This window comes from Rattus norvegicus, chromosome 5 (assembly GCF_021556685.1).
Source record: "Rattus norvegicus strain SHRSP/BbbUtx chromosome 5, alternate assembly SHRSP_T2T, whole genome shotgun sequence".
Lineage (NCBI taxonomy): Eukaryota > Metazoa > Chordata > Mammalia > Rodentia > Muridae > Rattus > Rattus norvegicus.
This window is the reverse complement of record NC_141538.1, coordinates 7,165,201-7,192,133: the sequence shown is the minus strand read 5'-3', so window position 1 is coordinate 7,192,133 and position 26,933 is coordinate 7,165,201. Positions and strand designations below refer to the sequence as shown.

Below are 26,933 nucleotides of genomic sequence, written 5' to 3'. Positions count from 1 at the left end.
CAAGTAAGTCTGCCTTAAAGATAATGTGTTAAATATAATTGCAGTCTACTTTTGGGGTGTGTGGGAAGAAATGAAACTATGGCAGTTTGGGGACTGTTTGGAGAGTTGGCTCATCAGTTAAAAGAACTAGCTGCTCTTCTAGAACACACATGGTGGCTTATGTGTATAACTCCAGCTCCTGGGGATAGCCTCAGTCATAGACCTTTCTTTCATCATGTAAGTCAGTATCCTCCTCATTGGATTCCATACCAGTCAATATAGGACTACATTTTTGTACAACTATATTTTATCTAAATAAAGGTAAAAGGCCGCAAGAGGCCTTAAGCTAGAAGTGGCACTGGAATTGGACCTCACTCTGCTTGTGTTTAAAGTTTTTTTTCTAAGAATGAACTGATGAGTCTATGTGTTTGTCTCTGTGGTAGAAGCCCTGAGCATCCTCCCACCCAAATGACAGATCCAATTAAAAACTTGTTGAGGAGCTCACTTCTACTGTTCAGAGATATAAGAATGTATTGCAAAACCCTTCAAGTCATAAATGAAATATGGAGGAAACAGATGAAGTACTGTAGGGAGAAAAACTCCACAAGCCTTTTGTGTCTTTCAGGAGCGGTTCCTACCTGGGCTGCCTGCCTGCCCACCACACCTTCTGTCTTCATTATTTGGTGCATTGGCCCTAAAGCCATTCTTAGTTAGTGTTGCTGTTTATGTTGTTACATTTGCCAGCAGATGCCTATATTGTGTGCCAGGTCTTTCACAGCAAATCTTTGTAGTTCCAGGATCCAACAAAATGCCTAGAAAACAGTGTTCAAATATTTGGTAGTAAATTATAATGAAACTAGTTCACAATAATATTTATATGAATTTGCCAAAGGAGAAATTTTACTAGTTTTCTATCATTCCAGATTTTAAACGATATGCAGTTATAACTAGAATTAGAATACAGAGTCTGTAGTCGCTAGCCTTTCTGATCATGATTATAAAGAGATTCTTTTTAAAAAGACTTAATTATGTATTCTGTGTATATGGGGACTTTGACTCCATGCACATCTTCATCCCAGAACAGGACATCACAGTCTGAGCTGCCACGTGGTTGCTGGAAATTGAACTCAGGACCTTTGGAAGAGCAGTGAGTGCTCCTAACCACTGAGCCATCTCTCCAGCCCCATGAAGAGACTATTTTTAAGGCAACTGGGCTTGCGAGTGGAATTGCCATTGCTTGCACTATCTTATTCATCTACTCAGGTCTCATGAAAAGCTTACAAATGAAATAATCTCTGTTTCAAAAAGAAAAAAAAACCCAGGTATTTCTGGTATGAACGTTCACACTTAACTAATAGGCACTTTTACATTGTCATTGTTGATTTATTCATGAAATACATATTTTGTACTCCATTGTAATATCTCCTAATGAAAATTTATTGATACTTAATGCTATTGCTTTGCTCACTAGAACTTTTCCACCTAAGTAAATGCCTTGAATTTCTTGTGAAACGGGTGCTTTTATGCTCAAGCAACGTTCAAAGCCTAATTTGCTGTTATCACTATTTCTTGTGATAACAAAGCCAAATAGTTATATTTTAGAAAAATTCTCTACCCCATTACATCTCACGGATGACCTCTCAAGGGCCTCTGCCTACTAGGCAGCACAGCTTCCTTGGGGTGAAACTACATCTCCCAGAAGCCAGTTCTTCTGCAAAGCACGTCCTTTACGCAACAGGGGGCCCTGCGAAACCAAAGGACGGCTCTAAGCCTCTGCAGCAAGCAGGCCAACCGACAAGGCTGGCTGAGTCCCTGCATCCCGCAATGGCTCGGAAGCAAGACGAGGCGCGGTCCGGCGTGCCCCTGAGGGCGCAAGGCCCGCCGGCCGCAGAGGTCCGCCTCATTCTGTACCACTGGACGCACTCCTTCAGCTCTCAAAAGGTAACCGCCAGTAGTGGAGGGCCGCCCTCGGGTTCAGGACCGGGACAGCTCCCCCGGCGTGACCTGTGAGTCTCCAAGAGGCTGGGCTCCCGGGTGCATTCAGAATTGGGGAGCACTAAGTGCTGGACCAGCAGAAGAGAGATGACTTGGGAAGGCAGTGACGCAGGCACTACCACTGCACTCAGGAAGCGCCACTAAGAAACATCACATTCTGCATTTGGCCTAGAGATTTTGCCCTGGAGAGTGAGGAAGGGAAAAGGGCCTTACTGCAACCCCTTGATCTACTTTCCTTCCAATCCCCCAGAAAGAAGGAAGGAAAGAAAGAAAGTAAATAAATTATAGTTTTGAGACAGGGTCTTGAGGTGTAACCCTGCCCAACCAACCTGAACTTGTTGGGTAGACTAAGCAGGCTCCGAATTCATGGCAACCTTTTTATCTCGGCTCCTCTACTGTTGTGATTGCAGTTTTGGGTCACCATGACTGGCTCTTCCTTAAAAAAAAAAAGAAGTTAGGTGTTTAGCTGAGAGATAGAGTACTTGCCTAGCAGGCCCAAGGTTTGGTAATCCCTAGCATCTGAAGAGGGGTGCGGTGTTGTGACAAGACAAAATCATGTAAAGGCACCATCTCTCCACCCCTCACCAAGGGAATGACATTGCTTCTATTTCACCACATTTGCATTCTTTAACAATAGTCCAGATGCATATTTATACTTAGGGTGGTTCTTTTATGGGTTCACCTAGACCTGGAGTTACAGACCCTTGTGAACCATCTGATGCCAGTGCAGGGAATCAAGCGTGGGCCATCTGCAAGAGCAGTACATTCCATCAAACCAGTGGTTCTCAATCTTCCTAATGCTATGACCCTTTTATATACTTCCTTGTGCTGTGGTGAACATAACCATAAAATTACTTTCATTGCTATTCATAACTATAAATTTGCTGCTCTTACTAATTGTCATGCAAATATCTAATATGCAGGATATTTGATATGTGCCTCCTGTGAGAGGGTCTTTTGACCCTTAGGTTGAGAACCACTGCCTTAAACTGCTGCCTTAACTGCTGTGTCACCTCTCCAGTCCTGCCCATCTGGGGAGAACACATAGTTTGGTTTAAGGTACAGAGACCACAGTGGCAATGAAGACAGAATGTAATGAAGACAAAATAATTTTCATTCCTGATGTTTTCTTCTGTAATGGCTAACAGTAAGCTAGTAAGCTGCCAGAATGCTTCTTATTTGTCCTTCTAGGAATAGACTTCACTAAGTGAACTTCTAAAGTGCTGCTGGGTCAGGAAGTTCACCAGGGTTGTTTAGCTGTATCCAGGCAAAGTGAAAACAGACAGCGGTAACCACTGTGAACTCTTGCAGGTGCGCTTGGTAATTGCTGAAAAGGCACTGAAGTGTGAGGAACATGATGTAAGTCTGCCCCTGAGTGAGCACAATGAGCCTTGGTTTATGCGTTTGAACTCAACTGGAGAAGTGCCTGTCCTTATCCACGGGGAAAACATAATTTGTGAGGCCACCCAGATCATTGATTATCTTGAGCAGACTTTCCTGGATGGTAATGTTAAGGCTATTTGTGTTTTCTTGAATTTATTTTCAGTATAAGCACCCCCATTCTCTCTCCCTTCTCCCCTCTTCCTCTCTCTCTGTTTTATTATGCTGGTTTAGTGATTTAAAAAACCTTTTCCATTTCCGTAAGCACAAAAAAAAATGTAAGCCTAACACGAAATTCAAATCAGCCAGTGCAAATGTTTGAAAGACTCTCAACTGGAATTGCAATGTTAATATCAAAACTTTCAAATTCACTTGCACTTGTAATGGTGGTGATTTATTATCTTTAAAGTAAGATTCATGATGTTGATTCTTAGGATATATCATGTAAATAAATTTCATCTTTTAAAAAATGAGAAAAAGAAGAATCAATACTAGAGAAGGGAGAATCATTTCTCCTATACTTTGGGTTCTTTCCTCTCATTGCTTCTGCATAGTTTGAATTTTTATCCTTTCTACAGAGTTATAGGTTTAAACATGTATAATGTTTTAAATTAGGGATCATTTATGATTGCTTATGTGCTAGACATTTTATATTTCAATTTTAGTCAGTTGCCAACAGAGCTTATTGGAAACAGGCATGGAATCTGAACGAAGTGTGGAGACTAGTCATTCCATTTTGTATGTGAGGAAAGAGAAATAGAAGATTTGTCTAAGATAATGTAACCGTTTATGACGGGATCTTTGCTCTCCCAAGTCTTCTGCCTATACCATTTGCCATTTTCTTGGTCACCTACAAATGGTCTTGTTTGTTTCCGTTGACAGCTCCTTCAGGTTAGCTGTATCTTGGTTACAGGGCCAGGTTGGTACAGCGACAGGGCTGACCACTAGCAGAGCTGAGAGTGGAGGCGATGGCTCCAGGCTTTCATGGCTCTGCCAGACATTGCTCTCCAAATGATCCTGCTGCTTAGCTCCTGCTGTGCTGGTGCTAACTGGGCAGTTAAGCTCAGCATACAGCCCCAAATTACTGGGTTAAAAAGTGTCCCAGGTACCTAGGAGGAAAATGGATATTAGATCTCATAGGGGCAAATAAACTAGGAACTCATAGTCTTTATTTGTGTGGAGAAGTGCCACCATTCTTAATTTAAGTCTTAATGACACAGAACTCTATTGGAAGTTTTAATTAAAGTTGGTCTTGGCCTAATCCAAGCGATGTAAAGAACTTCTTACTTTTCACCATTACTAGCTATTCTTATATGTTTGTATGCTGGGGACTGTGCTGAAAATGGAGACAAATTGAGTTAAGAGACATTTTTCTCAGCCTCGAGCTTCTTGGAAATGGATAAGACTGTTATTAATTTGTATTTCTTGGGAAAATTGATTAGAATAATAGGAACAAAGCAAAAATAATTTTGTAAGAATTCTAGTTTAAGTGTCTAAAATTTAGACATTATTTAGATACTATCTTGTATTATATACAATCTGTAATATTATATAATCATATACACTACCTATATAATACATGAGAAATAATACTTAAACCTCTGGAACATCGCTTGAAGTAATACAGCTTGTATTATTATTATTGTATCATTATTCTAGGTCTTTCTTCATTTTTGCCTGTTCTCTTTGTTACCTCATAAATGTTACCTCATGCTTTATAGTAAATGTTAATTATAGTTGTTTTCTTAACATTTTCCCTAGCTTTTGCTCTTATTATATGATAGTAAAGCTAAAATACATTCTGAGTTTTTCTAAGTTGTATATAGAGTACAGCTACAGGGTAAAATAGGTTTTGTTGGTTTGCTTGTAGAATTCAATAGTTCAGAGTTCTCAGATACTGTGTGGAAGTAACGATTTCTGCTGATGACATTATTGCTGAGATAAAGCACTGTGGCTGAGTGACAGCATTAGGATGTGGGACTTATGGGCTTCCGTTGACTGTTTTTGGGTGAAACTGTCAGTTCTCACTTCTGGCTGGATGTTGCTGGTACTCTATTGAAGATATTTTGTAACCATTGAACTGAGTGCTGGAATTTGCCTTTGTAAGGTAAAACAAATCCAACTAACTCTTACTTCATGTTCTGCATCCCCAGGGGAGTAGTTATCCAATTGGAGAAGATTAAAAACATTAAGACACCTATAGTTTTGGGCAGATATGACAACCAGACCAGTTTACAGGTCAAGATAGAATTTACCTCAGGATATTGAGAATTAAAGAAGCAACAAACATAAGCATTACTACAATCAAAAGTCCAGACAGCTAGTATCTACCATTAAGGACTGAGGGGGGGAATAGGAAAAGTGCCAAATAATATATAACCAATGTCATCCCACTATCAAAGAATAGGACAGATGAACTACAAACCCTTGTCAAAGTGCAGCATCACCAGCAGCACTGGCACCATCTGAGAGATTGTCTTCACAATTGTTATAGCAAGGATGTTGGGGTAGAATCTTGTTTTAGCAATAACCCCCAATGATTTATTTGTGTCTTACAACTTTAGACTAATGCTATAAATTATTGTATTATACTCAAAGCAGTATTCCAAATTACTCTGTCTGGCAAAGTTCTAGAATGTACTGCCAACTTTTTTTTTCTTTTTCATCCTTTCCAATTGGAGAACTATTTTCCTGGGAAAGAGGAATGAATGAAATACTACCTGGTTGGACCTGTTTATCTGTGCAACTGATAATGTTGCCAAAGTTTAAAGAAAACTTTATATGTTCAGTCTTTATGTCTGTCAGTAGAAGGAACTAACTTAAGTTTTATATTGTTGGAGAATGTTATAAATACCTTTAAAATGTGTCTACTATGTGTAAGCCATGATTCACTATATAATGTATCTTGATCCAAGTAGAACATTTGAGATTATAGAATATTCTTATGGAATAAAGTGACAGCTATGATAGAGGATGGTAAATAAAATGCATCTGCAGATGAATTAATAGCCACACTGAAGAATACTGATGAACAACTTAACGTTAAGTTGGCCCTCCAGCTATAAACTTCTGTTTTACTTATTCACATTTGAATTACTTTTAAGTCACTGTGAGGTCAGAGACTACCTTCTTAAAAGGTGTGCCCCTATGCTTCCTTCAAGTAGATACTCCAGAATAAATATTTAATAAATCATATTTAATGAACAAAATGAATGAATTATTGAAATATCTGTGAGCCTGAATGGGACTTTGCAATGCTGTTTTATTGATTGGTTGATTGGCTGAAGTTGTAGGAGTCAATCCACAGCTGATTTCATGCAAATGATCTATCACTAAGCTACCCTGCTAGCCCCCAGTGGTGGTTTTTTAAAGCTTCTATTTCCTGACTTGAGCTTAATACACAAATGAGTAAGGATATTAAAGAAATGATACTGGGGTTAGAGAGATGGTTCAGTGGCTAAGAGAACTGGCTGCTCTACCAGTGGATCCAGGTTCCAGGTTCAATCCCCAGGACCCACATGGCTGCTCGCCCCTGTCTGTAACTCCAGTTCCAGGGGATCAGTCATCTCACACAGACATACATGCAGGTAAAATACCAATGCATATGAAATTTTAAAAATTTATTAAAATAAATGTTACCATATTTATGAATGATGGAAAAACTATGATCACTAAAATGAAAAATACCTTATGAAATGTTTCTTGTGGAATAAGAATAAACCAGAAAACCAAGATGAAGTTTAACAAGGCCAATGTAACACATGAATTTTGGTTTTAAAAATTAGTTGCAATTAGAATGTGCAAGCAGCCTGATTGTTAGTAAGTTGCCAGGCTAGTGTGGTCTTAGGTTGTTTTAAAAAGTATTGGTTCAGGAGCCTGATATAGGTGTTTTCTGAGAGGATCTGCCAGAGCATGACAAATACAGAGGTAGATGCTAGCTGCAAACCATTGAACTGAGAATGGGGTCCCCATTGGAGGAGTTAGAGAAAGGATTGAAGGAGCTGAAGGGGTTTGCAACCCCATAAGAACAACAATACCAACCAGCCAGAGCTTCCAGGAACTAAACCACCATCCAAAGAGTACACATAGACAGACCCATGGCTCCAACTGCATATGTTGCAGAGGATGGCCTTGTTGGGCACCAATGGGAGGAGAAGCCCTTGGTCCTGCCAAGGCTTAAACCCCCAGTGTAAGGGAATGTCAGAGCAGGGAAATGGGAAGGGGTGGGTACACCCTCATAGAAGAAGGGGTAGGAGGGTGGGATAGTGGGTTTATGGACTGGAAACCCAGAAAGGGGATGACATTTGAAATGTAAATAAAAAAATCCAATTAAAAAATAGAATTATTTGTACTGAAAAAAAAAGTATTGGCTCTATCCAGACCAGAAAACTTAGTGCTCTGCATTCTAAACTAGTCATAATATTCGCCATTTTGTCTCTCTAAAATGGACTTTACAGGAGTGGTTAGGATGATAAGGTGCATTATTATCCACAGTTATAATAAAAGTCCAGTAGTTATAGTCATTTAACTAAAGAAAAAAGTGTTTTACTTAATCATTTTGTGTATCCATATTTGTATATTTGCATTCTGTTAAATAACTGGCACTTAAACAGAAGAAATTTGGATTAAGATGCTCTTTATCATCATCATCATCGTCGTCATCATCATTGAAAGTAGACTCATGGAGATATGATTGCTATTCCCAAGAGCCAGACTTTGGCTAAGGAAGAATTTAGAAGTTCTCCATTATAACTACTCATCAGCAGGTCAGCTGAGAGTGTTTTCTGCATCCTTTCTCTCAACAGATATTTATTAGGTGCAAGTTCATGGGATGTGCAAGATAGTTCACAGACCTCATATCGTTAGAAAACTGTTAGTCTTCAAAGACATTTTCTATATACAGTTTGACAAGAGTACCTTACCTGTCCTCAACATGCACATTTGCAGTTACTATTCAGTTTTTTAGAATGCTTTATATCCATGATGCCTTTTTCAATCTGGCATACAATAAAGAAAATTGTATTAAAGGAACTTGTTATTTAAGCTTGGTGCGATGTTACAGTGGGCAAATACAAGAATGGGGGACAGGACGAGGTAAATAAACACATCAATGCTGACATTTAAGTCCAACTGTATCCTGTGATATCCTAAATCTGTCAGTAAAATTTAATAAAAGTGGCATGAAATGTGTAGAAAATACTAGAACATATGATTTTTATTATTGCCAAATAGCTCAGTGACAACCTGGAATCTTGGATGTTATATAGTGTTTTTATAATTTGATATATGATAGTTCTCAGAAAAATCATGTCTGGTGTCTCATGTCTAACATTTAAAATTCTGTTAAAAGATTTGGTTTGGAAATAAGTTATTCTGGCAAAATAAAAAATAATATAGAAATATGATTATATAAATACATTTTAGACAAAATTTTGCCACTACACATTGAAATTTAAGCATAACATTAAAAGAATAATAATTTTGAAGTAATTTTATTTTATTTAAGACATTTTATAGATTTGGTTTATTATATATGGATAAGTGGTTTTGGTACTTGAGATTTAATCCAGGGCCTTGTAAACAATTAGCAAATATTCGTACTGAACCAACCCCCTAGCTCCTCTTTATTATTCTTCAAGTCACTAAACCTGGCTGGCATTATTGCAACCTTACTTCCAATGCTTTTGTCTCCTTTTATCACTGGCTTTAAAACACTCCCTCACTTCCTCTGTAGACCCATATGCTTTTTATTATCCTCACTGCTGACAGGGAGCATATCAAGAAAATGTACTTTAAAAATATCTTTACAATGGTGCTCTATGGAAGAATTAGAAAGTAAAGTAAACCAATTTTGGAGGAAAGATGTGTATAATTCAAGAGAATTTACCACTTGTCTTTTTGTTTGGTTGTTTGAGTCCTCACTACATAGCCCACACCAGCTGCTAAATGCTGGAATTGCAGACATAAGCCACTTGCTGGACTCAGCTCTCTTTTGAAAACTTTCCAGAGGTAGCGAGTACTGTTGTGCTTTGCTTTCAAAGGAGGTGACCAGACAGGGCACCCATGTGATATTTGCGGGAAGGGAGCTGGGACAATGACATGGGTCAAGTGGGTATCTTAGATTGTGCCTGACAAAGTTCTTCAGCAGATAGTGACTACTAGTGGGCCACTGGATAGGAGAGAATTATATTCATGGCTTTAAGTTTTTGCTCTCTTTTGAAGAAGTTGGGCTTAGCCAGATGGATAATACCCAGAGAACAAATGTTACTGTTCTTCCTCCCGTTCACTTTTCTGGGAAGGAAGTGGTATGTTCTTTTGGAGAAAGCTCCAGGGCTTGGCACCAGAAAGCAACCCTACCCAGGAACCATAAACTTGTCATTTGGGAAGTGTTCAAAAATATACTGTTTATGGTTATTAACCTGAGGCTCCTGGACTGCCAAAGCAGTGTTTCTTAAGGGTTTTGAATCTCTTTGTCGTAATAACTACTGAGGACACTTGAGAGCTTTGGTTTATATGGGTCAACATTTATTATTTAGAAATGAACCAGAAAAGTTTTAATATCCTAGAACACTCAAGGGTCTAAGACTGTCATGTGTCACAGAGCCAGTGTGCTTTACGTGGCCTCTGGAAAGCTTGCTTATAACTGGAGGGGTTACAAGACTGAAAAACCATCAGTATCATGGTGCTACTCTAAAAAGTCTAAAATTTGTGAGTCTCCTCAGTGTGCTTCTAAGAAGTCTGTGGATCCTCAGGTTACACATTGAGAACTCTGTGGATCTATTAGTAGAGGGAGAGTTGAGATTTTACATGGGTGTAAAAATTGTCTTTAACTTTGCCTATTCCTAATAGGAGTCAGTCATTGTTTTATTACTAATAATAGACAACCCAAAGCAGTTAAGAGTGCATTGACTCTGTTACCAATAGAAATCACAGATATGCCCCTAGCATAGGAAATTATTATAGATGTTTTGATACTTGTATATTAGGGCAGTTATCAGATCTGCTGCTGGATATTAGTAATGTGTTAAAGAGGTATATGTATTAGTATCTTATAAATGAGTATTATTTTGTTAACATATATTCATAACCTCAGTAGTGCCATGTCTTTTATTTTATGCATCTAAGGACATTATTATTTTGAGACAAACTCAGTGGCATATGGAAGGGCAAGAGGACCTCAGGATTTCATAGCTTCTGGTTTATTGTTCTCATGGAAGTGGATTGTTTGGGGAACTGGAAATAGCGATGAGGTCCTGAAAAGTCTGTGTAAGGAGCTAATTGAGGTGTGTAGTATTGAGAGGTTGGATGTGGTGTAGGCTGCTTCCCTGTCTTGTTCTCATGTTGTGTTTCATGCTTTGTTGTTGTTCTAAGGCAGACTTTAGCATTGTACTGTGTAGCTGGGGATCAGACATTTGCCTATGGGTCTGAGGAATTTTCCATGCTTTCTTGCTTAGAGAGTCAGAAATTGCTGTCTGGTTTAAAAAGCTTGCTTGTCTTGGTCTGGCACTAGAAGATCTTGCTTGAAGAATCGACAAATGGGATCTCATAAAACTGCAAAGCTTCTGTAAGGCAAAGGACACTGTGATTAGGACAAAACGACAAGCAACAGATTGGGAAAAGATCTTTACCAAGCCTACAACAGATAGAGGGCTTATATCCAAAATATACAAAAAACTCAAGAAGTTAGACTGCAGGGAGACAAATAACCCTATTAAAAATGGGGTTCAGAGCTAAACAAAGAATTCACAGCTGAGGAATGCCAAATGTCTGAGAAACACCTAAAGAAATGTTCAACATCTTTAGTCATAAGGGAGATGCAAATCAAAACAACCCTGAGATTTCACCTCACACTAGTGAGAATGGCTAAGATCAAAAACTCAGGTGACAGCAAATGCTGGCGAGGATGTGGAGAAAGAGGAACACTCCTCCATTGTTGGTGGGATTGCAGACTGGTACAACCATTCTGGAAATCAGTCTGGAGTTTCCTCAGAAAATTGGACATTGAACTACCTGAGGACCCAGCTATACCTCTCTTGGGCATATACCCAAAAGATGCTCCAACATATAACAAAGACACATGCTCTACTATGTTCATAGCAGCCTTATTTATAATAGCCAGAAGCTAGCAAGAACCCAGATGCCCTTCAACAGAGGAATGCATACAGAAAATGTGGTACATCTTCACAATGGAATATTACTCAGCTATCAAAAACAATGACTTTATGAAATTCATAGGCAAATGGATGGAACTGGAAAATATCATCCTGAGTAAGGTAATCCACACAGAAAAACACATGATATGCGCTCATTGATAAGTGGCTATTAGCCCAAATGCTTGAATTATCATAGATGCACAGAACATATGAAACTCAAGAGGGATGACCAAAATGCGAATGCTTCACTTCTTCTTTAAAAGGGGAATATGAATACCCTTGGCAGGGAATAGGGAGGCAAAGTTTCAAACAGAGAGAGAAGGAACACCCATTCAGAGCCTGCCCCACATGTGGCCCATACATATACAGCCACCCAATTAGATAAGATGGATGAAGCAAAGAAGTGTAGGCTGACAGGAACCGGATGTATATCTCTCCTGAGAGACACAGCCAGAATACAGCAAATACATAGGTGAATGCCAGCAGCAAACCACTGAACTGAGAATGGGACCCCCGTTGAAGGAATCAGAAAAATGACTGGAAGAGCTTGAAGGGGCTCGAGACCCCATATGAACAACAATGCCAAGCAACCAGAGCTTCCAGGGACTAAGCCACTACCCAAAGACTATACATGGACTGACACTGGGCTCCAGCCTCATAGGCAGCAATGAATAGCCTAGTAAGAGCACCAGTGGAAGGGGAAGCCCTTGGTCCTGCCAAGACTGAACCCCCAGTGAATGTGATTGTTGGGGGGAGGGCGGTAATGGGGGGAGGATGGGGAGGGGAACACCCGTGTTGAAGGGGAAGGGGAAGGGGGATGTTGGCCCGGAAACCGGGAAGGGGAATAACACTCGAAATGTAAATAAGAAATACTCAAGTTAATAAAGATAAAAAAAAGAAGAAGAAGAAGATCTTGCTTGAAATGTACTGTTAATGGTAAGCAATTCTGAATTGTCAATGTTTAGGAATGAACGTGGTATGTTTAGGGCATTTTGAATTAAATATAGAACCTGAGCCAAGAAATGAGTAAATAAAAAAATATTGAGGTTCTTCCTTGTACTAGTGGGAATAAGCTAGTTGACATATTTTCAGAACAGTTTAAGAGGAAGACTGGGAAATGATTCTGAAGGGTCCTTTGGGTTCACCCTTCCCTTTTTTTCTTCGTGGATACTCGGAAATATAAGTTCTTAGAAGATGTGGTGGTGTAATAAGTAGAGCCTTGTGTTGACAGTGGTTAAGTTCCACTTGTTTTGTTTTAACTAGAGTAGCTGTGGGATCCTGGGTTAACTTTCCAGTATCCATATTCTAGCCTCTGTATTAAGTACTTCAGGACTTTCCAGTGTAAGTATTCTAGAGTAATTGGGAACTTGGGGATGTGCTCAGCTCACTTACTATAATTTATCATGCACTGAGTATATGTTAAAGCTTGAAGGAGCTAATAAAGCACGTTTTGTGCTCCCAAATCACAAGGGGTTTACAATCTAGATTTTTCCACCATGAAGTAAAGATTTAGGCAGAATGAATTTGCCAGGGTTAAATTGCGAGAAATCTAGGTAAAGAGAGTTTTTGAGAAAAAGCCTTTCCTACTTTATATAGATTGCTATTTCATGGTCACATAGTATCAGTGTGGCCATTTATGGTGTTGGCTAATATATAGAAAAGAGTGATCCTCAATTGCTCTCTCTTACTAGCTCCTCTATACTTTACAACTTACAGCATAGTTCTTCATCCTTAGAACATTTATGAAATGAAAAGATGCAACCATATACAAAGGGGCCTAAAGCAGAGAACAGTTAGTGTTTTATGGGAGGTAACAGAAGGAACAACTGAGACAGGTGGGTAAAGGAGGTGAGGGCATGCTTCCCGAGGAAGTGATGAGCCTGAGAGTTGGACTTGAGGGTTGAGCAGGAATTTACAAGGCGGAGAAATGAGAGAGAGCTGGCAGGTCATGGTTTGGATGCTGATCTGGAACACAAGTCTGTTTTAAATGTTGAATGTATGGACTAGAAAGACTTCATTCTGTGAATGCGCATCTACGGTGTGATGTTGATAATGAAGCATTAGGGCTTTTGTGTCTTAATGCTATGTCTTATTTGTCACTTTCCTCCAATTTCATATTTATATTTTCTATGTGTGTTTTAGAAAGAACACCCAGGTTAATGCCTGATGAAGGAAGCATGTATTACCCACGGGTGCAGCATTACCGAGAGCTTCTTGACTCCTTGCCGATGGATGCTTACACACATGGCTGCATTTTGCATCCTGAGCTCACTGTGGATTCCATGATCCCAGCTTATGCAACCACAAGGATTCGCGGTATGTAAACATCTCAAAGGCCAGGATCTGACTCCGCTTGAAGTTTTGTATCAATTTTGAGACTTGCTATATCTGCTGGTCACTAAGAGAAGATGGGGCAATAGGATTGTTGAGTTTGCTTCATGGATGTGCATGGGAAAATAATCTGTCAGGTTAATCTGTCCCTGAGAAGTTTAACTAGACATATTTTATCTATCACATCTAGTTTGTCAGCTTTTGGTCTTAAGGCCAAACTTGGATAAAACATTGACAGGTGACTGATAGAAAGGTTGAGAACATGACATGTTGTCAAAAAGAAGAACTGGAAATCCAAATGACTGACACCTTCTTGGACGGATGGGTAATTTGGTTCACATATTTCATGAAGGGAGGAAGCTGGATGAGAGGATGTCTCCGTGTTTGACTGGGAACTTTCTGCAATTGAGCTGTGATCCAGCTTCTTCCCTACTTGCTGTCTTGAGGAGAGGCAGTGTTGGAGAGGGTGTGAGGTGTGCAGCAGGGGAGAGGGTGTGAGGTGTGCATCAAGGGAGAGGGTGTGAAATGCAGAGCTTTGAAGCATGTGTTTTGCAGCATGGTTGGCTATGGCTAGGAAGGACAGAGATGGCACTGTCTACACTCATGAGTGTTTGGATCCCAAGTCTTCTAAACACAGAAACCATGACTTTTTCTTAAATGATGACTCACCTGTTTGTTCTATTATTCTTTTCCTTTGCTCCCCTTTGATACCTTTTCTTTTCCCATTTCTTTTTTCTTCTTTTCCCCTTCTTTCTCCTCTCCTCTCCCCTCTGTCCTGCTCATCCCCTCCCTTTCCCCCTGTCCTCTCCCCTGCAATCTCCCTAGCACTTTCTGTCCTTATATTTGTCTTCCTTCTCCCACTAAGTATTTATGTGATTTGTAATACAAACTGACTACAACATTATTCCCTATAGTTAACTTCATTTTGGTTTTCTGTTCCTTTCATCAGAAAAAGTAGAAAGTCATGGACGTGTGAGGCAGTCCAGTGGCACAGAGCATGAAGGTGCCAAGCCTTGCTGGATCTGCCTTACATGTCCATGACAGCTTCTTATGAAGTCCTTAGACTGTGTGCTAGATATTTTCTCAATAATTTTAAATGGAGAAACTGAGGCAGACAAAGTATGTCCAAGGTATCAGCAGGCCAGCAGTCTCAGAACTCTCACCTGGGCATGTCTCTACTGCTCCTTATGTCTGCGCCACAAGGGGGGGGGAATTTCTTTTTAATTTTAAAATGTTTTTATTATCAGGCCAGATTGGTAACACGGAGTCTGAACTGAAGAAACTTGCTGAAGAAAACCCTGACTTACAAGAGGCTTACATTGCCAAGCAGAAGCGACTGAAGGTAAGTGTCAGGCTCACTATGCTTCACACCACTTACTCTTTCTGAAAAAAAAGGAATGCTGTTTCTGGGATATATTTGTACTATTGTAGACCATTGGTGAACATGGCCCCTGTGGCCTGTGCTCTACTTTTAGAAATATTCAGCAGCATATGAGCCAGGAGGATCACTGAGTTCCAGGCCATCCTGGATCAAAAAGTGAAATACAATTTCAAATATTCCCAAACAAAAACAAATTTTTGAGTAAAAAACCTCTTTATTATGTTTAATAGTCAGATACACTGATAATTATCTGATTAGGAGCTATTGAGTATAGAAGGTGATTATAAAAGTTTTGGTTAATATAATATAGGAATCTCTTAGCAGGTAATCTGCCACTGTGCAATCAGACCTCTGTGTCTTGGGTGGCTTGTTCTGCCATCATAAGGAATATCAGTAATCGTCAATCTTTCCCCTTCTGTTGGTTCTTTGCCCATGCCCAGACAGCACATGGAAGGTTTGCTGTCATGCATGTAGCAAGCAGCAGTCAACTCCCCTCAGCTTCCTGCCTTCCTTTTATTCTCTCTTAGCTAGATGGGCTCAGAATCCACCCTCCATAGTCATTCTCCTTACCTTCCACAATCACATTTAGACTTCTCTTATATTCTTTCTTTCCCCTTTTGGTATGTGCATATATGTGAGGGTGCATGTTTCTGCATGTAGAAGCCAGGGGGTAATAGTAGGTGTTCCTTAGGGTCTTCTCCCCTTATTTTTGAGACTATATTTCTTACTGACATGGGTCTCACTGATTTGGCTAGGTAAGCTGAGGTCCAGGGTTCTGTCTGTCTCTGCCTCCTCAATCTGGTGTTACAAATGTGTTCTGCCATGCCTAGCCTTTTGAAAACAGGTTCTAGTTCTTGAACTCTGGCCATCATACTTTCAGGACAAGCATTTTACAGACTGAACTCTCTCTCCCTAATACCTGCATTTTTCTTGATGCTCTCATTCGTCACCTAAGGCATCTCAGATTCTATTCTTGAGTTGACTGCTAGAGAAGAATTTTTGTGTTTCTCACGTTGTTTGTTCTTACTGGTTAACTGGCCTCCCAGGAGTGGCCACTGAGTACTGGGTCTGCTCCTGAGTTTACCTCACAACTGGACTATTTCCTCATTTGGCTTTAGCTCTACCAAGTTATTTTATATTTCCCCATTAAAAAATTGTGTAAAATGAACAGATCTTAATTCTAAAGGTATGCATGTATATGCATGTGAAATCGACTTTGTGTATTATAGTTTTCCTGCTGTTGTTAGTAGCATAAATAGCTTCTTTTGGTTGTTAATTAGTCAAAGCTGCTTGATCACGACAATGTCAAATACTTGAAGAAAATTCTTGATGAGTTGGAGAAGGTCTTAGATCAGGTGGAAACTGAGTTACAAAGAAGAAATGAAGAAACTCCAGGTAGGTTCTCATTGGCTTTCTTTTTGATGAAACACTAAGAGTATTTGTAGACATGTTCTAAGACCCCTCTAACCTTTTTTAATTTGTTTCTGGGGTTGTTGCTATTCAGAAGCAGTTTTAAATAAGCTACTTCATTCAGAAGAACTATAGTATATAGTTGTAATCTAATTTGTATCTATAAGAAATGTCACTCAAGAAAGGTTTTCTGCACATTTTCAATGGTGACTGGGTGATACATCCTTATCCAGCCTCACAAGTTAATTTTTAGAGTGGTTTGGTTGAATAATCTAGAAAATTGCTAGTTTGTCCTCTCTGTTTTTTCCTCAGTTAGGGAAATAGCTTGACTCTAAAGTGAAGAGTGGGAGCAGGTGGAAGCAAATGGGTATAGTGAATGCCAGAACATATATAGAGGGCATTTGTGGGCTTCAGCAATCAGCCATTTTTCATGTTTATACATGGGAGCTATTTGTGCAACTTAATTGAAGACAGTGTTAACTGAAACTTCTTTCACAGCAGGAACACAGCTGGGTTTGACACCTCTTACCTGTCATCCCAGTAAGGTTGAGGCAGAGGCCTTGCCAGCAGTTAAAGAACTTTCAGAGATAGAGAATAAGCCTTTGTCTTAAAAAAATCTTAAAAGAAATAAAAAAGGATGAATTCCTTCTACTTTAAGGAAATGTAACTCTTCTGTTCTATGAGGGTTGATTGGTTTCAGGAGCAACTTAAGATACCATACTCCATGGATCCTTTATGTAAAATGATTTGGAATTTACATATCCTCCTGTATATACCTGAGGTCATTCTTGATTACTTGTGATCAATGTGAAGGGCATGCAAGTAACTTTTATGGTATATTGTATAAATGATAACGACTAGAAACAAAGGGACTTTTGTGGCTGACAAATGTCGAACAAGTCTCTTAATTTGGGATAAGTCTGCATGACTGTGATGGTCAAGATAACCTGTGATTGTCTTTTCCTTTAGGGCTCAGACTGCAAATGGGAGATGTAGTCTGTCTGTATAATACCTGTCCCTGACTCTCATTCCCTTTCTCTGATTAGATGAGGGCAACCAGCCTTGGCTCTGTGGAGAATCCTTTACACTGGCAGATGTCTCATTGGCTGTCACATTGCATCGGCTGAAGTTCCTGGGGTTTGCAAGGAGAAACTGGGGACATGGAAAGAGACCAAACTTGGAAAGCTATTATGAGCGTGTCTTGAAGAGAAAAACATTTAACAAGGTTTTAGGACATGTCAACAATATATTAATCTCTGCGGTGCTGCCCACAGCATTCCGGGTGGCCAAGAAAAGGGCCCCGAAAGTTCTCGGTAGCACCCTTGTGGTTGGTTTGCTTGTAGGAATGGGATATTTTGCATTTATGCTTTTCAGAAGGAGACTTGGCAACATGATATTATCACTCAGACCCAGACCAAATTATTTCTAGGTTTGTTGGGTTCTGTGGTAGCAGCACATCTAACCACTCCACTAGACCCTCATCCATTCTTCCAGACCCATTGAAGATTTGTTCTTGGTAACTAGTAGAAAACATATTTTATAGTATTCATTGGGGAGTTCATGTGGGGAAAGGAGCTAATGATATGTTTTTTCCTTCCTTCCTTCGTTCCTTCGTTCCTTCGTTCCTTCGTTCCTTCGTTCCTTCGTTCCTTCCTTCCTTCCTTCCTTCCTTCCTTCCTTCCTTCCTTTCTTAGACAACACAACTTACTTCTAATTTATCCCTTAAAGATCAATGTAACTTCTGACAGATAGGTAAGGGATCTTTATGGAGATTATAAATTCATGTCCTCAGTTATTTCTTGAGAGGTTGTAATTAGGAGCAGACAGTAATAATAACCCATGACTGCTTATAGTGCTTCACCTGAGAGTGACTGCAATTCTGGGTGTTGAACAGTTGCAGGATCCTCTTCTGGGACTCTGAAGTCATCTTTGTTATGCTAGACAGGATTCAGATAACAACAGGACATTGTAATGTTTCATCTTCCACTAGCAGCTTAGGCATACGTAAAGGAGAAAAATGGGAAAGGGGAGAAAGAAAACAAGAGAATGAAGTACATCTAGAACAAAGCTGTAGATGGTAACTTCCAGTGGCTTCCACTGCTGCCCATGGTTGCCTCTCTCCTTGGAAAACTTCACATCTACCTACTTGTGGTTATGTCCCCTCCTTAACTGAGAACTGTTAAGAGGGAACAGAGGGCTGGGAAGTTTGTGGGGATAGTATACCAGAGAGAAACCTACATACTGCATAGAAAACACTTCAGTTGACCCTAATTATGAATTATACTTGTTGATTTAATAAGATTAAGCTATTATACACTTGACCATGAGATGCCCATTGAAACATATATTTCTGGCAATTATATGAATGTCTAAAGGAAGTCTTCATGGTGCCTTCTAAAGATAGGGCAGTCTTCATGGCTCCCATGACCATGAGAGATATTTTCCTGTGGACAACAGTGCTCAGTCCTGGGAGCCTTGGCCTCTATAGCCCTCTTTATACATATAAGTAATATGCAGATGAATATCTAAGGTAAACATCATGGCTTATGGCTTGTAGTGGATCATTCAATGAGAGTCAAATGTGCTCATTTTTATTTGAGGAGAGTGGCACATTCATGCACAAACCGTTGGCTAGGCTTTGTATTTGTTTATGACTATCGACAAAGCTTTACATTGAAGGAAAAAGGAAAAGCTAGCACTAGATATTGACAGTTAATTTGGGAGAGATAAAATATCTAGCTAGTGATGTCCACCCATACTCATCCATGTGTGTTTAAGAATTTGTGGGATATCTCAGTCCATGTGGAAGAGACAGTTCCCAGATGACCTAGAGATCAGGAAAAACCTCATATTGAAGCAGGGAGGCAGTCTTCCTGGAGCTCGCTGTCAAAGTCTTAGGAGAAGCTTCGTGAATCTGATGAGGAGCTCATCCTAAGAACGTGAGTAAAGGGAAAGTCTGCTTGGATGGCTTCAAGTGAACTATGCACATAGCTAAAGAATGTACTGATGTTTTATTAATAGGAAAATGTTATGAGTAACAAGCAATGGCTTTCTGATGGTAGAAACAATTCTGTAATCCCATTTTGATTCTATTATCCATTTCATAAGCTAGATGTACTAAAAATGTATGAGCAGAATGTGCCCTGTGTGTAAAAACAAAACAACAAAACAAAAACCCTAGGAACACTCCAAAGTGAACTCAGATTAATGAAGATGAAATGTGCACAGCTCTCATGCCATCTCCTCTGCCTGTCTGTGTCATTGCTAGGACATTGTTATCATTGTATTTATACATGTATTTATACAACAGCCCTAAAATTAACTGACTAGTAATTCAGAAATTCTTACAATGTTCTGATAGAAATAAAAAGTCAGGTCAAAGAAGTAACAATAAGAATTAAAAAAAAAATCTACAAAGGGTATTTATTTACCTATGAAAGGATTGTTAAAGAGTGACTTTTCTTTCAGTATATGTTATTATGGAATCAGGAAATCACTGGGAAATTATAATTCTCATATGTAACTTATTTGGAGGTAGATGTGTGGCAATGTTAAAGGCGAAGCATCTGAGCTTCTTCAATGTTTTCTAGGTAGGTATTCTTGACATTAGTGCTTTAAAAATATTTGTCTAGTGATAGCACCATAACCACTAGATGTCGTTGTTCACCCAGTAGTCTATTAGGTTCAGCAAATGTGAATGATTTCAAGTGGGCATCTTTGTCAAGGTTAGTCATCTTTGAAAAAGCTTGCGGCAAATCTAGTATGGATTTTTTATGTTTTGTGAGTGATGACAGCACTGTATGATATCAAACTAAGGAGGTGCACAGCCACTGTTAGCCAAAGAGGCACTTTAATGCATCTTTTTCTTCAGGATTTTTGACAACTGACCAATGTGTTTCTCATGTGAAAAAAATAGTATAAATTCCACCACTAGAGAATGCTCAAGTCATTAAAAGGTTATGTTGTCTATTTCTTTCTTAACACACATGCACACTATTTTATTGATACTACCATTATATGCCTTTTAATTCTCAAAATTGATGAGCTGCTTACTCAAGTTTTCATGATTATTGCTATTGATATCAAAGTTGTAATGGTATTGTTAACTGTCATAGGAAATTATTGATATTATTCTATCTGTAAGATCAATAAAATTAATTTGAAAATAAATGTTTTCTGGGCTACAGAGAGCTACTTTAAAATCTTTTAAAAATTACATATTTTCACTTAAAAATAAAAGCAACTGGGTTTGCTCAGTGGTGGAACACTCATCAACATGCAGATGGCTTGGATTCAATCCCAGCATTGAAAAGGAAGAAAACAAAACCAATTAGAGGTAGTAAAGGAAAGTAAGCAGTGCGGCTCTAAGGACATATACTTAAGTCATGCTTTCCTTGTACGTTACTGAGGCCATTGAAACACACACTTTATTTTGGCTAGACTGAGTGGCAGCCTAAAGAGAAATGTTGATGACAGTTATGAGAGCAGGGACTTGATCACATCCAGGATGAGCATCGAGATCTTAGTAGGTTCTATGGATTGCTCTCAGGATAATTTATATTTTTGACACAGTCATGTCTTCTCCTTTAGTTGGGTATAGATTGTGAACATAGAAACTGCCACCTGCATTTCCTGCTTCAGTAAGCTTAGCAACTAGAAATTAAGTACTATTATAATGTTATCCTGACCCAAGCAAAATAAAGAAAGTCTCCTTGCCCTTACCTTCCTTAAGTTTACCAAGCAAAAGTCAACACCAATGGAAAGCCAACTGAATGTGTTAACTCATGTCAGAGAAGAAAAAGGCACCACTGTAAAAACACAAAAGGAAATGTAATGCAGCAGAAATAGTGCTAAATTTAAGTTGCATATTATTTATATCAAATGTTGGCTCATTTATTTTGCTTTCTGCACTAACAACAGAATATCTTGCTTCCCGAATGCTACCAAACAGTTGTTTTAGAAGGTAAGACAGTGGGCTCTAAGGCAATTGAGCAAAGTCAATAGGGCACAAGGATAGTGGTTTGTTTTACTTACCTGTTACATTATGAAAATGGAGCAAGATGGAGAGGAAGAGCTCACTGGAGAGTGAACACATCTAAGAAAGCCGAAGCATGGGTTCTGAGGTTGGAGAACTGAAGAATGGGTGAGAAGATAGAGGGAGTGAAGTAGAACAGACTCCTTGATCGAGACAGCAAAGCCAAGTCAGTCTGGAGACAAAACACATATGGAATGGGCAGTGATCTACTCCTGTGCAAGTAGAGGGTTATCTTAACCATAGCTGCCTTGTGAGAAACCACATCAAAGGGTTGTATGTGCTTTACCCATTACCTAAACAACAGCACTACAATGTTGTTAAACTCACAGTGCAAGAAGCCAGATGTATGCATGAAAATGTGAAGTTGTGAGTGAAATATAATGTAAACTTTTGGGTTTCCATGCTAAGAGAAAAGCCACATGTACACTTCCATCCCCAATCAAGTAATTTTCAGTGTCTGTAGAGGTGGCCAGTGTGTATCCGTATAGTTTTATATGAGATTAGATTATATTTTGAATTTAACAATTTGGTAGTCAATAGTTATCCATACAGTTATTAAACCATCACTATGCTAATAAGCATATGACATTTGCAGGCATTTTACATTTGTTGACTTTGTTCATAAAACAAACACTTTCTTTTTTTTTCATCTTTATTAACTTGAGTATTTCTTATTTACATTTCGATTGTTATTCCCTTTCCCGGTTTCCAGGCCAACATCCCCCTCCCCCCTCCCCTTCTACACGGGTGTTCCCCTCCCCATCCTCCCCCCCTTGCCGCCCTCCCCCCAACAATCTAGTTCACTGGGGGTTCAGTCTTAGCAGGATCAAGGGCTTCCCCTTCCACTGGTGCTCTTACTAGGCTATTCATTGCTACCTATGAGGTTGGAGCCCAGGGTCAGTCCATGTATAGTCTTTGGGTAGTGGCTTAGTTCCTGGAAGCTCTGGTTGCTTGGCATTGTTGTTCATATGGGGTCTCCAGCCCCTTCAAGCTCTTCCAGTCCTTTCTCTGATTCCTTCAACGGGAGTCCTGTTCTCAGTTCAGTGGTTTGCTGCTGGCATTTGCCTATGTATTTGCTGTATTCTGGCTGTGACTCTCAGGAGAGATCTACATCTGGTTGCTGTCAGCCTGCACTTCTTTGCTTTATCCATCTTATCTAGTTTGGTGGCTGTATATGTTTGGGCCACATGTGGGGCTGGCTCTGAATGGGTGTTCCTTCTGCCTCTGTTCTAAACTTTGCCTCCCTATTCCCTGCCAAAGGTATTCTTGTCCCCCCTTTAAAGGAGTAAAGCCTCCACATGTTGGTCATCCTTCTTGAGTTTCATGTGTTCTGTGCATCTAGGGTAATTCGAGCATTTGGGCTAATATCCACTTCTCAATGAGTGCATATCATGAAACACTTTCATTAGTACAATTAAAATCAGAAGAGGCTGCATTATAAAAATGACTTCAAAGTCTTTCCTTGTTCACATACTTCCTCCAGCAATGCCACCTCTGAAACCTACCCATACCATGTTACAATAGGAGACCGGGCACTTAGATACCTGAGAATAGGAGGATATCTCCCTGAAGCTACCACAGTGATCAAATGCAGGCTGTCATGCTTGCCAGGCAGGCACTTTTCTGACTGGACCTTCCTCTGCCCCCACTATACTGTCTATTTCCCATATCTAAGATTTAATTGCAGGATACATTTTCTAGTTCCATGACCTACAATCAAATACATTATAAAAGTCACACATCCCAATTTTAAGTTTAGGTTTTTTAAATCTGACTTATTTTGCAATTTCCAATTGTATATATAAAGAAATTTAATTCATAGTAATATTTTTTTCTTCAAACAACACTCAAGGCCCAGGTATAGTCATTGATGATTTCTTCATATGTTCAGGAAGTAATCAAAGCTCTACATGCACTTTTCAGAAGACAGAGCGAGATGCCTCCAAAAGTGTTTTCTAAGACCAAAGTGACTGTGACGTCAAAACCAAGAAAAAATGAATAAGAGAAGAAATCAGAGCCTAAATATCCTTCATGAACATTGCGTGTGTGTGTGTGTGTGTGTGTGTGTGTGTGTGTGTGTGTGTGTGTGTGTGTTTTGGGACTGACAGAAATTTAAATACATTATGTGAGAGGGACAATGAACTCACATATGGACTCAAATCCAGTGATAACCCATTAGTGTCTCAGAACTCTGAACCTGTTCTGTATCTGTTGAGTAATGGTTACCCCTAATAAATTTGTCAACACCATTTTAACAAATTGCTAATGATGGTTAAAAGTTGTGCTTGTCAATGGGACTGAACTGACTGCCTGGTCACTCTCTTGGGACTGAACTGACCGTGGGACTCCAGGGCATTTCCACAGATGCAGCTTCTGGTTTTTGTAAGTGTACCTGTTGGGTCCACGTCAAGCTCTAAGACTAGACAGTATCCAAAATGAAAAGATTAAGGCCAGTCCTAATACATGAGATAGGAAATACTTGAATACACTCCAAAGTCCAGTGCCCTAGTTGCTGTGACTTGGGCTTACACCTCCATGTCACTGTTCATCCTCAAGGGAAGCCAGGGCAGGAACACAAGTAAGGCAGAAATCTGGAGGCAGAAGCTGATGCAGAGGCCATGGAGGGGTGATATTTACTGGCTTGTTCCTCGTGGCTTTATCGGCCTGTTTCTTTGTAAACCCAGGGCTAGCAGGCCACAGATGGTACCACCCAGAACGAGTGGGGCCCCTCTTCCATCAATCGCTAATTAATGCCCTCCCAGCATGCTTACAGCCTGATCATTTCTGTTTTTTACATTCATTTATTGGATTTTTTAATTTTCATTTTAAATGTTGTCCCCTTTCCCAATTCCCCCTCCAGAAACCTGCTATCTCATCACCCCTCCCCCTGCTTCAATGATGGTGCTCCCTCACCTACCCACCCACTCCCTCCCACCTCACTGCCCTGACATTCCCCTACACTGGGGCATCAAGTCTTGATAGGACCAAGGGCCTCTTCTCCCATTGATGTCCAACAAGCCCATCCTCTGCTACATATGCGGATAAAGCCATAGCCTGAGTATTCTTGGGATGGTAATTTAGTCCTTGGGAGCTTTGGGGGGGGTGTCTGGTTGTTGATATGGTTGTTCTTCTTATGGGGTTGCAAATCCCTTCAGCTCCTTCAGTCCTTTCTGTAACTCCTCCATTAGGAACCCTGTTCTCAGTCCAATGGTTGGCTGTGAGTATCCACCTCTGTATTTGTCAGGCTCTGGCAGAGCCTCTCAAGGAGACAGCTATATTAAGCTCCTGAATGCAAGCACTTTTTGGCATCTACAATATTGTCTAGATTTGGAGTCTGTATATGGGATGGATATCCCAGGTAGAGCAGTCTCTAGATGGCATTTCCTTCTATCTTTGCTCCACATTTTGTCTCCGTATTTCCTCCTGTGAGTATTTTGTTCCCCCTTCTAAAAATGACTGAAGCATGAAAACTTTGGTCTTTCTTCTTGAGTTTCATGTGGTTTGTAAATTGTATCTTGGGTCTTTTGGGCTAATATCTACTTATCAGTGAGTGCATACCATGTATGTTTATCTGTGATTGGCTTTCCTCACTCGGGATGATATTTTATAATTCCATCCATTTGCCTAAGAATTTCATGTAGTCATTGTTTTTAATAGCTGAGTAGTACTTCATAAATGTGCCATGTTTTCTGTATCCATTCCTCTGTTGAAGGACCTCTGGGTTCTTTCCAGCTTCTGGTTATTAGAAATAAGGCTTCTATTAACATAGTGGAGCATGTGTCCTTGTTATATGTTGGAGCATCTATTTGGTATATGCCCAGGAGTGGTATAGCTGGGTCCTCAGGTCCTATGTTCAATTTTCTAAAGAACTGCTGATTTCTAGAGTGCCAGTTTGCAGTCCCACCAACAGTGGAGGAGTCTTCCTCTTTCTCCACATCCTTGCCAGCATCTGTTGTCACTTGAGTTTTTTATCTTAGCCATTCTGCCTTGTGTGAGGTGGAATCTTAAGGTTGTTTTGATTTGCAGTTCCCTGATGACTAAGGACGTTGAATATTTCTTTAGGTGCCTCTTGGCCATTCGATATTCCTCAGCTGAGAATTCTTTGTTTATCATTAGAGCCCCCTTTTTTTTTAAAAATAGGGTTATTTGATTCTCTGGAATCTAACTTCTTAAGTTCTTTGTATATATTGGCTATTAGCCCTCTATCAGATGTAGGATTGGTAAAGATCTTTTCCCAATCTGTTGGTTGCCATTTTCTCCTAATGACAGTGTCCTTTGCTTTACAAAACTTTGCAATTTTATGAGGTCCCATATGTTGATTCTTGTTCTTAGAGCATAAGCCATTGGCATTCTGTTCAGGAAATTTTCCCTTGTGCCCATGTGTTTGAGGTTTTTCTCCAGTTTCTCTTCTATTAGTTTCAATGTATCTGGTTTTATGTGTAGGTCCTTGATCTACTTATACTTGAGCTTTGTACAGAGTAGTAAGAGTGGATTGATTTGCCTTCTTCTACATGCTGACCTCAAGTTGAACCAGCACCATTTGTTCAAAATGCTCTTATTTCCACTGGATGGTTTTTGCTCCTGATCTTAAGGAGGTATTTTCTTAATTAAGGCTCCCCCCTCAGATGGCTTTAGCTTGTGTTAAGCTGACATAAAACCATCCAAAACATTCAGGAAAAGCCCCTCCTTGCAGCCAAGGCACACTGCTTGCTTTCTTGGATGCAAAGCAATATCTACAAGGGAAGGGTTGAGAAGTTTAGTGGTGTCTATTCCATTAGGCCAGGCTCAACTGTGGAAGATACTGTCATCAAACTAGTACTAGTGTTCTCAAATTAGTATCAGTTCCTAAAGAGTTTAAACACGACTAGGTCAGATGGCAGCAATACAATTAATAACATGAAGAGAAGTGTTTGGAAGTTAACCTATGGTATAACAGCTAATATATGTCATGTGTTTTGCATGAGCAGTGTATTGGCAGCCTGTCAGGGTATCTCTCATAAACTTGGACAAAAAAAAAAAAAAACAAGAAAAGCCAGAGCACATGAGGAGAAACAGATAACAGCTTTTATAATAGGAAATTATGATCTTCCACTTAGTCTTTAGAGTAAAAGTCTGCAACCAAGATTAAGTTACCTGAAGGGAGATTATGTTCTTTGGAAAAACAAAACCAAATCCCCATACAAAACCAACATCCTTGCAGTTTCAGCACAAGGGTCCGGAGCATCTCCTTTTTTCCCCAAAGGTCACTTGGGTAGGTCCACCCTTACTT

At 39.7% G+C, this 26,933-nt stretch overlaps 1 protein-coding gene across 2 annotated transcripts; it reads left to right on the top strand.

Moving 5' to 3' along the window:
- Positions 1-1,708: 1,708 nt before the first annotated feature.
- Positions 1,709-20,799, top strand: Gdap1 (ganglioside-induced differentiation-associated-protein 1). Of its 2 annotated transcripts, NM_001107897.1 has the most exon segments (6): positions 1,713-1,920; positions 3,286-3,478; positions 13,650-13,823; positions 15,086-15,180; positions 16,500-16,614; positions 17,676-20,796. In NM_001107897.1, coding segments are annotated over 6 exon segments (1,077 nt in total). In that variant the 5' UTR covers positions 1,713-1,803; the 3' UTR covers positions 18,059-20,796.
- The last annotated feature ends 6,134 nt before the right edge of the window (positions 20,800-26,933 follow it).

What these genes read in the sequence shown, in the direction of transcription:
- Gdap1 (XM_087548610.1), top strand. Translation starts at nt 13,667, where the DNA reads ATGCCTGATGAAGGAAGCATGTATTACCCACGGGTGCAGCATTACCGA. An exon ending in TGCAACCACAAGGATTCGCG is followed by an intron (nt 13,824 to 15,085) that starts GTATGTAAACAT and finishes TTTTATTATCAG; the next exon opens with GCCAGATTGGTAACACGGAG. An exon ending in CCAAGCAGAAGCGACTGAAG is followed by an intron (nt 15,181 to 16,499) that starts GTAAGTGTCAGG and finishes GTTGTTAATTAG; the next exon opens with TCAAAGCTGCTTGATCACGA.